The sequence below is a fragment of the Sycon ciliatum genome, chromosome 5, assembly GCF_964019385.1.
Source record: "Sycon ciliatum chromosome 5, ocSycCili1.1, whole genome shotgun sequence".
In the NCBI taxonomy this organism is placed as follows: domain Eukaryota; kingdom Metazoa; phylum Porifera; class Calcarea; order Leucosolenida; family Sycettidae; genus Sycon; species Sycon ciliatum.
In genome coordinates, this window is record NC_088647.1 from 11895774 (window position 1) to 11908273 (window position 12500).

General features: G+C 45.8%; 1 protein-coding gene across 2 annotated transcripts in view; it reads right to left on the reverse strand.

The window, feature by feature from the left end:
• LOC135817608 (deleted in lung and esophageal cancer protein 1-like) overlaps nt 1-12500 on the reverse strand; it is a 57654-nt gene that overhangs the window by 4833 nt on the left and 40321 nt on the right. Inside the window, exons 28-35 of one of the 2 annotated variants that reach the window (XM_065330827.1) lie at nt 11764-11837; nt 9725-10416; nt 6961-7095; nt 5096-5181; nt 4426-4492; nt 2815-3069; nt 2293-2514; nt 1134-1290 (exon numbers count right to left, since the gene is read on the reverse strand). In XM_065330827.1, the coding sequence (XP_065186899.1) occupies nt 1134-1290; nt 2293-2514; nt 2815-3069; nt 4426-4492; nt 5096-5181; nt 6961-7095; nt 9725-10416; nt 11764-11837 (1688 nt within the window). Of the gene's footprint in view, nt 1-1133; nt 1291-2265; nt 2515-2814; nt 3070-4425; nt 4493-5095; nt 5182-6960; nt 7096-9724; nt 10417-11763; nt 11838-12500 lie in introns of both variants that reach the window. The other variant, XM_065330826.1, reaches the window with a different exon arrangement.

Genomic DNA, 12500 nt, shown 5'->3' on the forward strand with positions numbered 1-12500 from the left:
AACTACACACCTAGCATGTACAACTACACACCTATTATGTACAACTACACACCTAGCATGTACAACTACACACCTATTATCCAATGAAGAAGAAAAACCCAGCCACTACCTGGGTGAGTGCACCCACCAACCCAACTTGCTCTCACACACAATCATACGCTCACAACCACAATCATCCACACACACACACACACACACGAACACACACGTACTTGTACTTGTACTTGCTGCTCACTGCCAAAACTGGTCACATGGGTCTTCCCGGGAGAGGGGAGAGAGACTCAAAAGGAATCATGGAAAGATGACTCAATTGGCTATTGAACCGTCCAACGGCTGACCCCCTGAAATCCCCACAACTCTGGGTGGACTTGAAAATGATCCCACTTATGGGCTCACCACACCTCAGTAAGTGGGTGAGGACAAGGTGCAGAAAAAAGGATTGACGGCATCAGGGTATCCGTCCCGGGATCCAACTGCAGTTACCCCTGCCTCCAGTGAAGGTAATACTTGATACTAGTGTGAGTGGCTAAATCAGAGAGGATCTGATATAAGCGTCACTAGCACCATTGATTACACAAGAGTTAATGTAGGCAGACGCCGTCCATGGTTAACAGGTATGTATACTTCAAGCAGAAAGTATATGAACCCTGGAACCAACAAAGGTGGCAGGTACAACATTACACCTTCAAGCAGCCGAGCCCGTTGGCAACAGACCCAACACAATCAGGCATAAGTGTACCAACCAACCGAACTATCTGGCACACACACACACACACACACACACACACACACACACACACACACACACACACACACACACACACACACACACACACCATTGGACCATTGGACCATTGGACGCCCATCGCCGGAGGCGATGATAGCGATGCTACAGCAGAAGCCATAGCAGCTTGTGTTGGGATTGCACCATTCAACAGCTTGCAAGGCTGAAGAATTGACCGCCACTATTCAGCCTGGTCTACACCACACAGCTATGAAGTGGCTTTTTCTGGCCAGTGAATCCCTACTTTTTGGTCTTTTTATAAAAAGACACACACACACACACAAACAGGCATGTACTCCTAAATGTGTGGTGCTAGTGTGCAAATAAAGGCATTATGTATAGAACTTACTTGTCTTTTCTAGAGACCAGCTTGCCGGGCACAGGGAGACATTCTTCAAATGGGCAGTCTTGACGACAGTGTGGCCCATGGACACTGTGCCAAACGATATGACATTGGTGACTAAGTGTAACTGAGCAAGTGGGACGGTCACAGTCAATGGAAAATCCTGGTGGAACAAACAGCACAACTGGTCTAAGCTCTTGTACTATGCAACTGTGCTGCAATGCACCATTACAAACTGCTGTCGCGGACATGGATATCCAGTTGCTTGACCGGGGCCGGCGCCCTCAGCGCGTACATAGAACAGTGCACAATCATGTTGATCCAATGCAACCAGCTCCCTGAAGCGCAATGCCATACATGTACTGCTTACCCACGGCTGCATGGCCAGCGCCATTGGGCCGCTAGACGTGTGACCGGATTTCCATGACCATGACAGTAGCATCATACACACTAACACCGTAGTATCATGCACTATGCCGTAGAACAGGCTAGTATATGGTAGGCTGGGCCTTATGACTTGTTAATATTAATGCTCAACAGGTTAGGCAAAGGGCCATAGGGCAGCAGTCAGAGAAGTAATATCGAGGGTGCTAACAAGTCACTATGCCCGAACTGCCCAAACTGACATGCAATAAATATTTTTCTCGCTGTGCTTCGTTTTACCTAGGTTATCATGCAAGGTATTTCGAACTGCTAGAAACGTCTTTGCAATACAAGAACATGTACCCGATAATCGTATTGCAAATATGTTTCTATCAGTTCGAATAACACGCATGATAACCTAGGTAAAACGAAGCATAGCGAGAGCGGTGAGTTTGGCCGCTCTCTCGTCGTGATGTCCCCACTGTGATAGTTAGAGGGACACACTTCAGATTCTTGAACATTTTGAAAGTTTTCACTGGTATACTATCAAGCTTTCTTGTCAGGTGAAATACAGGCAAGAGCAAAGAAACAAGGACAGTGGATTAAGTATGGTAGAGAGGTGATAGAAACAGCACAAGGAAGAGGTTGACTGCAGTAGCGATCACATGAGTTTCTGGTAGCTCAATATCAGAGTTTTTTATATTTTTTAATTTTTTTGGGATTCCCCAAAGGCTAAAAGCCTATTGTATACATGCTAAACATTTGCAAAACATACCTGCGACGGTGCCTTGTTAAAACATACCTGCGACGGTGCCTTGTTCTTTTCATACTTGATCCTTAGCCTGCTACGGTATTTGATGACCTGTTTATTTAGTCTAGTGTGCACGCTGGTTGGTGATGCTGCTGCTGCTGCTTTCTTTTTCTTGACGGCACCTTGCTGATTGTGCCCATCTCCAACATCAGAATGTCCGTCATTGAGGAATTCTTGCAGCCAGTCATACCTCAGCTCAAACCCAATGCTTACCTAAACAAACAATTCCATCCACACATCAGCGTACGCCCACACAATAATACACAGACTTAAATGATCTCATTAGTGTGCTCCGCATAAATTGTTAATACACACCATCATTATTGACAAACAATCAACAGAAAAGTCTAAAGCCATTAGTCAAGATAATACATTACTTAGTATCCAGTCTATTATTAGTGATGCTACGTATTTGCCTTTTGAGGGCCACTGAAGATAAATTCATCCTCAACTGAATAGAAAAGAAGACCAAGCATGTACTGAGATCAGTATGACACTAGACATTACCCATACCGTCACAACGGAACGTGGCTTGAAGACAACCTCCAATGAAGTAGGTTTCCGGAGAGATTCTGAGTTGCACGCACCCTTAGACATCATGTTAGCGGCTGAAGTACCTACTGATGGGGATACTGATGACGATGACGAAGATGTCATCAGTTGAAAAGGTGGACCAATAGTAAGTTCTGCTTTCATCGCTGCACTCGTTGTGTTTTGCAAAATGAATGAATGACGAGTCCACTGAGGATCATACTGGTTGTTGCATCCCTGTTAAGAGGACACATTTTTAACAGCACACACAGAGTAGCTAAGAGTATATTTTCACACACACACACACACACACACACACACACACGCACACACGCGCGCGTGCACGCGCGCGCGCACACACACCATTCTGCACAAAACTTTCCCTCTCGTGTTGCTCATCTTCAATAAAATGACCCTCCGTAGTTTTGTGTTGGTCGTTTGGCATTCTCGAAGTGAGCCGTGGACGTCCTGTGCCGTGGTCCTTCATCTTGCGCCAGCATCTTGTCAAAGCAAACATTCTTAGCTCGGTGTGACGATCGGCTAGTTCTTGCCTTGAGTGCGCTCACCTTCCCCTTTCTCATGTTACATCATAACTTAGAATGGTTTGCGCACTCGAGATGTGGTACTGTTGTTAAACATCAGGTCGTTGAATGCCAGTACAACATCAATCAGTATTGTGCCAACTGTTGCACATTCTAGCTCACCAGTATTTTATCTTAGTGCTGGACAAACTATGCCGGATAACATGTAAACCTTGGTCGTTTCTTTCACTTAACATTCCTCCATACCTTTGTGCGTCACCTATCACCACGATAAAAGTGGTGGTGTTTCACCCTGATAACATGCCAGGCCTGAACATTCGGTGGAATGTAAAGTGATTCGCAATGGTGACACCAGTGCAGCCAATCCTCCGTATTTTTTTCGTATTCATACGAAAAATAACTCCTTTGTGCGCATTACGAAATTTGAGCAAAATGATATGGAAATTACTACTATGAAGTACTTTGAATTAGAGAGATCAATCTGCTGTGCAGAACAGAATCATGGTAACCACAAGCTGAGTGACAACTACCCTTGTTCCAGAGCGAGTGTACGCCGTGTACGACTACAGGTAGTATAAAAACCGGCATCATTTTGTTGTACAAGTCACACATGTTTCCAGCCACTGACATGCCTAGCATGCCGCTGTGAGTGTGCAAGCACTGCACACGGCAGTACATTGGTAGTATGCAAGAAAAAAACACTGCAAAATACGGACAATCAGGAGTCACAGTGCATGTAACATACCCAGTTGGTTGGCAGTTCTGCACCACCATTTGAGAAGTGAAGAGTTGTACATGCGGATTTACACCATACTCAAAGTATCCATGTTGTCCTACTGTACTTGTACCACTGTATACAAAGTCACTGAATATAGTGTGCGGTGGGTAGGTTGTTGGTTGCAGAACATACAGTACATGATTTTGATTTTGTCTTACGTGCTGCTTGTTCACCAGCCCAAAACATGCCATATAAATTAAATCAGTGACAAGACCCAGCATTATTTCGCCCAAAGCAAACAAGTGATGAAGATCAAGAAATATTGCAGCTTACACGGCGAGTGATAAACTCCGCAGGAGATGCAATCCACTCTGTGTTAGTCAATTTTTCTATACTCAGTCTTTGCGGCAGAAGCAAGAGGAGCACATATACACAGACAACATAATGTCAAAACAAATGCATACATGCTGATCCGAGTACAATCATATTACTCGTACATTCATACAAACACCCCCCCCCCTTCCCAAAAAAGGTTCTAATGTGTCATTGACTGACACAGGAGGGAAGAAACAAGAGATAAAGTTCGGCTTTCCATGACAAACTATTCGCTAGGAAGTGTAGAGAAACTTTGGAGTTTGGTCTCTGACGGTGGGATTCATCCAGTGCCCTTACCCAATAGCTCTTGGAATAGTCTGTATTTAGACGGTTTTCTGGTTGTGCGTGCGTGGGTGTGTATTTTATAACTGTTTGTATGTGTGTGCGTGTGTCGTGTGCCTGTGTCTGTGTGTGCGCGTGCGTATGTGCACGTCTGCATGTGTGCATACATGTCTGTGTGTGTGTGCATGTGTGCGTGTGTGCATGTGTGCCTATCCCCACACTTTTAAAATGAAGCATTGTTCACTTAATTAAAAGAATGATATTGCCAGTGCAGCCAGTGCTGCCAATGTAGTCAGTGCTGCCAATGCTATGATTGTACTCCACAGAGACAGATAAGAATACTCACCTCTCCTGTTCAATGCTGGCCGCAAGGAGAAGTTTCATGGGTTCTGCAGCGTATCCTTGAGGACGATAGATAGTGCTTTGCTGGAACTAGAACACACACACACACACACACACACACAAATACACACACGCGTGCGCACGCACACACACACACACACACATACACACACACATACACATACACACACACACACACACACACACACACACACACATACACACCTGTCCTGTCCTGTAGAGTCACTGCCGCAAAAGGGTCACGTGATCCCATCACTGGGAAACTTGAGAAGAGAGAGAGAGAGGACACGACGCTCGATGACGCTCCAGGTGCACACACACACATACACACACACACACACACATACACACAATAAAGAACATTGCACAACCAAATACAAGGAACCATGCACGTTATCATAGCATCGTGAACCGATCTATTAGCCAGCCAGGTAGCCAACCACATTGCAAGCTAGTTCAAATTATAATTACCTGACACCTGGTTGGCAAAAGGAATAATCATACACTGTTCGTCGAGAGAGCTTTCACTCATGGGCCCGTGTTGCTGGCTGCCTTTGGGTACAAAACATTTCTGCAGGATGTGGATGACGGTGTGTGAGATATATGTGCTACCTTCACCAGACACCATGACCATGTACAATGTATATGATAACGATTGCCAAGTGCCGTCATTTGCACAATTTTAGTCTTTGCTGAAAACGTAGCAAAATAGATTATTCTAAGCAAATGAAGGGACCATTGTTGTCACAGGTAATTAAAAATAGTAGAGAGTGCTTAGGGACAGAGAAGCTGGACCTATCAGTTGCAAAGAACGTTTAAGGAAATTGCAGTATACGGCCACAGCCAGTGCAATGAAGAAAACAACCCACACAGCGGAAGTATCACTCAGCTGACGACATGCAAGGAAAGTGCCGCTCGGAGGGGCATCTGATGTTGAGACTGTGAACTTGATACGGTACAGTGCTTAAAGGGGAAGTTAAGGCAAAAATCAAAATTTCACCAGTTGTAGTCTTCGGGGTGCTGAGTCGAATGGTCTTGGTCCGAGAAAGCTGAGACGCTCCCTTCCTACTTGAATCCCAATCGAACTCGCGCACTTCCACCGAAACTGGGTGACTGCGCCCTACTAGATGGGGATTTGTATGCAAAATGTCACTAAAAGCGCCATTTCGTTCTTATAAAAGCAAGGATGACCGCGATTGGCCCATATGTTGTAGTCTTTTGGACGCTGAGTCGACTGGTTTTGGTCCGAAAACGCTGCGATGCAGCGTTCGCCCCTAATTCCCAATCGAACATGGTTGAACAAGTGGTCACGTGCTCCTGCGTACACCAGTCACCTGGTCACCGTGCCTGCAGGGTACAACTTACAGCCTGTTTTGACCTTTTTTGGGTGCAGTCCTGTCACTCGAGTTGAACCTTGGTGTGAAAGTTGTCGCCTGCTGGCGTGGTGACCAGGTGATTTTGGCACCCAGGAGCACGTGACCGCTTGTTCAACCATATTCGATTGGGAATAAAGGAGGAACGCTGCATCGCAGCCTTTTCGGACCAAAACCAGTCGACTCAGCGTCCAAAAGACTACAACATATGGGCCAATCGCGGTCATCCGTGCTTTTAGAAGAACGAAATGGCGCTTTTAGTGACATTTTGCATACAAATCCCCATCTCGTAGGGCGCAGTCACCCAGTTTCGGTGGAAGTGCGCGAGTTCGATTGGGATTCAAGTAGGAAGGGAGCGTCTCAGCTTTCTCGGACCAAGACCATTCGACTCAGCACCCCGAAGACTACAACTGGTGAAATTTTAATTTTTGCCTTAACTTCCCCTTTAACAAGGTATTAATGCCAGGTATGTTACCTTGGTTGAGTGGCAATGATCCAAACTCAAATACCCCTCAGCAATAAGGGCTTGAGAACTTGATCTATCAGCAGGGGATAGATGTGATGGTGATGCGCTCACATGGACAGTTCTACGGCCATGTGCTGGAATCAGCTATAAAACAAAACAAACACACACACACAAACACATACTTGAACCCATACCGGTTACAAAAAACACATGAGCAGATGGACAGATGCACATCCATCCACCCATCCAGCCAGCCACCCATCCAGCCAGCCAGCCAGCCAGCCATCCATCCATCAACCCATTCATCCATCCATCCGTCCATCCACCCATCCGTCCATCCTTCCATCCTTCCATCCACCCATCCATCCATCCACCCATCCATCCAACCAACCACCCAGCCAGCCAGCCGGTCAACAACCCATCCTAATTTCCCTATGTATAAGACACAATCCATGTATTTACAATGTCGGCATGGAAGAGTAGCAGTAGCTCATTATGCCATTCCTTGCCACTGTTCATCAAAATGGTGATGGGGTACTGTATCAGGCCTGCTGCAACCTGTTGATCAGGCCATGGCTGGACCAACATTTTAGCAACCAACATGTGTCACTGCTGAAGTCATGTCTACCCGGTATACTGTACTCGCGCGATTAGAGCCCTTTCTTGAATAGTGCCCCAGTCTCTGAGAGCAAAAATATAGCCCTCTCTTGAATAGTGCTCCCCCCCCCCTCCCCCAGCTGGTAACCAAGCGCATGTGCAAGAAACTAGTTAGGTGTTATTCTGGTAATGTTCTTGTCCATGGCACTGCACTGATGGTTTCAGGATCAAATTCGCAGTTCTTGTTGCCATTTGTGTTGAGTCGGGATAGTTTACAGTAAACTGTAGGCTCTGTTTTGCTTCATTTTTATGCTGGACGAGGCAAATATACCAGCATAGTGCCCTCTCTTGAATAGTGCCCTCTCTTGAATAGTGCCCTCTCTTGAATAGTGCCCTCTCTTGAATAGTGCCCTCTCTTGAATAGTGCCCTCTCTTGAATAGTGCCCTCTCTTGAATAGTGCCCTCTCTTGAATAGTGCCCTCTCTTGAATAGTGCCCAATCTTGAATAGTGCCCTCTCTTGAATAGTGCCCTCTCTTGAATAGTGCCCTCTCTTGAATAGTGCCCTCTCTTGAATAGTGCCCTCTCTTGAATAGTGCCCTCTCTTGAATAGTGCCCTCTCTTGAATAGTGCCCTCTCTTGAATAGTGCCCAATCTTGAATAGTGCCCTCTCTTGAATAGTGCCCTTTCTTGAATAGTGCCCTCTCTTGAATAGTGCCCTCTCTTGAATAGTGCCCTCTCTTGAATAGTGCCCTCTCTTGAATAGTGCCCTCTCTTGAATAGTGCCCTTTCTTGAATAGTGCCCTCTCTTGAATAGTGCCCTCTCTTGAATAGTGCCCTCTCTTGAATAGTGCCCTCTCTTGAATAGTGCCCTTTCTTGAATAGTGCCCTCTCTTGAATAGTGCCCTCTCTTGAATAGTGCCCTTTCTTGAATAGTGCCCTCTCTTGAATAGTGCCCTCTCTTGAATAGTGCCCTCTCTTGAATAGTGCCCTCTCTTGAATAGTGCCCTCTCTTGAATAGTGCCCTCTCTTGAATAGTGCCCTTTCTTGAATAGTGCCCTCTCTTGAATAGTGCCCTCTCTTGAATAGTGCCCTCTCTTGAATAGTGCCCTCTCTTGAATAGTGCCCTTTCTTGAATAGTGCCCTCTCTTGAATAGTGCCCTCTCTTGAATAGTGCCCAATCTGCGATGGACATTGACAAAATAGCGACCCAGCGGCACTGATTGCACGAGTACGGTATCATATACACACAGAACAAAAGGCTGTGGTACGGCCCAACCAATCAAAATCTGCAGTTCTGCCGGTCCTGTATAGTATATGCATGGAGCTATGCAGATTAAAATAGCTATGCACAACTGTCATAGCTACCCCTCTTTAATTTCAAGCTGGCCATACTTTTGTATCCCTGAGGGGTTTGAAGCAGCTGGAAATATAAAATGGAGAAGTGTCAGGCAGATGAGCATAGTAGAGTGATCTAGCAGCATGATTGAGAACAGAGAGTATCAGTTTCAAGTCCAGTTTTGAAGTGGAAGGGTTATCCCCACCATGCTGCAAGTCAAGAGTAAAGTGAACTGCCGTCCTGGCACAATCAAGTCAAAGGTAGCGTAGACCATACAAATGGGGTCTGGCACTTATGCTATATAACATAGTGGCTATGATACTTATCCACCCTTCCCCCTCCCCGACCCCCCCCCCCACCCACCCTGCTCCCTTGCCCCAGACCCCCTCCCGGCTTTAATAGCAGTATTGTGTGACGTTACACGTTGTGATGTACCAGAGTGTGCTGGATGCTTACAGGTAGCCTACTTTACTGCAAAGCCTCCTTTCATTTTGACATCTACATGTATGTCATGTATATAGTATGTACATGTGTGTCATGTATATAGTATGTACATGTGTGTCATGTATATAGTATGTACATGTGTGTCATGTATATAGTATGTACATGTGTGTCATGTATATAGTATGTACATGTGTGTCATGTATATAGTATGTACATGTGTGTCATGTATATAGTATGTACATGTGTGTCATGTATATAGTATGTACATGTGTGTCATGTATATAGTATGTACATGTGTGTCATGTATATAGTATGTACATGTGTGTCATGTATATAGTATGTACATGTAGGGAAAGCTCAAAGAAGAGGTAGGTGTGAAGAGTTTGATTGCTTACCATCTGTGTCGGTGAAATCGAGAATAGCTTTGCCGGTGATTCACCTTGACTGTACGACACACGCACTTTGATGTAGGCAACACTTTGAGGATGAGCTGAATTTTCACAGCACTTCAGCTGGTGTTTGTCAGAAGCAGCTGTAGATGTCGATGCAGCAGCTGCACTGTGTAATCGCGGAGCAGCACAGTCAGTGGTAGATAGATACATATCTTCATAGTTATGTTGACAGTAGAGCAAGCTACACTCCTCTGGATACTGGATGACTGGTGTAGAACTGTGCACAAGCTCTTCACAGCCATAGTAGTCTCTCTCCTGCATGCGCTCAGTGCCAGCCTCCAGTATCGGGAAGGGGTCACCAGCAATGACTTCAAAGTCAAGAAACCGCTTCAAGCCTTTTTCTTCATTACTGGCGACCTCTGTCCATGCTACTGTTCCGGATGATCCTTCCTCGGTCAATGTTGAAATTTGCCACTCATCACCTTGACTTTCCTGCTGCTGCTGCTGCTGCTGCTGCTGCTGGTTCTGTGAAGGCTCTTGTGCCATGGCTAACACACCATCAGCAGTAACATTTTGGCCGGCACCTTCGCCACCTTCCGGTTTGCCTTGAGTGAAGCCTGCCATGTCACTAGCAGTGTGCCGTCGTTGACCAAAATCATTTCTCACTCTCCTCAGTTCCCAGTCCACGCGAATATCTACATACACACAGCAAAAGTTGGGTGCTCAATCTCTGTGTATAATGTTACATACAGCTCTATTCAAGGTTTGTGCCAAAATTATCCGCCTTCGGGAAAATCTCACTGTTTCTCTCACAGTTAGACCACTTTGACTTTGATACTCCAGCCGGAGGCAGAGTTAAGCGGGCCTTAGTGCATATACAATTACGTTTGCTTGATTGCGTGCCAGTGTTAGAAAGCACTCTCCGGACCTTTGCGAACTGACCAGTGCCACATTGCGGAATTTTCACGGACTTGTCGAATCTTGGAACAATCAACTTTGTCGAATCTTGACTTTGTAAAAAAATTGAAGACTCCAAGACATGCAGCATTAGAGCATAATGGTAGTTAAGACCGTGCGAGTATGTAGGTGTGTATTATTGACATTTCTCCAGGAGTACATCAACAACCATTATTCTACAATAAATAATTCTGCACTGGGATCTTCAAGTCAGTGTATCAATACCATCCAATAATTTGAAGACTGTGCTAAGGGCACATCATACTGATGTGAATACACAGCAATGCAAAGCATCGCAAAACCGTGAACGCCATCCACGGTAAGGACTAGATTGACAAGATATGGGGAGTTTGTGGAAATTTGAAACTTGCACGCTCAAGCACGCACTCTCCACCTCACCCCCCCCCCCACACACACACACACACGCACTACTGCATATACAGCTGGACACACAGTTAGGCACACAACTACAATGTTTGGTACACACAAGTGCACCCACAACAGGGGTGTCGGGAGGTATTTTAGTATGGTACGGTCAGCCATCTGAAGTACAAGTTACTCGTGAAGGAGGGATGGCGGAGTCGAAATTTTGGAAATTTAAAGTTCAGATCAGTGTATTTTATTGGTCCACGGGGCACCTTGGGAAAAAAGTGGTACGGTCAATACCGTAGTGACCGTACCGTATCCGACGCCACTGCACAACAGCACACACAACTACACAACACACAACCACACACAACAGCACACAACAGCACACACAACTACACACGCACAACAGCACACAAAACAGCACACACAACTGAGCACACACAACTGAGCACACACACAACTGAGCACACACAACAGCAGAAACACAACAGCACACACACACACACACATACACACATACACACACACACACACACACACACACACACACACACACACACACACATACACACACATACACACACACACACACACACACACATTACATATGCGCACATCTGTAGAGCAGCAGTCACAGTGAAAAGGAAGAAAATATATAAAACTGAATTTCTTGCTGCATTCGGCCAACCTGCATACAGCACAATTGTACAACTTACCAGATGAACTTGTGTTTCGTATCTCTACTGAACGCTCAACAGCACCCTGTACATACGGAGATAACGCGCCGAAGCTGATAGATGCAGAAACATAGAATAGCGGCTGTGTGTTAGCATAGGGGCTGTGTGTTAGCATAGGGGCTGTGTGTTAGCAAGAGTACATGAACCCCAGAGTGTGCAGCTCGGATGAGTTGCTGTCACGGCACAATTCCGGGATAACATCATCTTAGTGAGGTAGTATATGCAATTAAAGCTGTGTGGACCCTGGCTAGCGCCAGACGTTACTGAAGTATCGTCTTCTGCATAGCTACGGGAACCAGAATTAAAGCAGATTTCTTTCTGTACAACTGCAGCTCCGTTGTACGCACAATGCCATTCCCGCCGCATATCTGCATGAGCTATGATGTAATTCCGAAAATGTCGCCGTCACAGACACCTATGCAGAAAAGTCAAAAGCTGCACACTCAGGGTTTCAAGGACTCTTGGTTTTAGGCTCCTAAGGCTACCATTGTAGGAGAGCATGCCATGCATATTCTATCTTGTAGTCCATTTCTTCCCCAAAAACTACCTTGTTATCCTAATGGTGCGTGTTCGACCATGCGCCTTTTAGAAGCTAAATGTTGGTATCCAGGTTGCGGATGCAGTGGCGGATCCAGTGATCTCTACAGGGGGGGGGGGGGTCAGTATACTAGTAGTCAAAACTGATGATGAAGACTTACATCCTCCTGTGTTTCTTC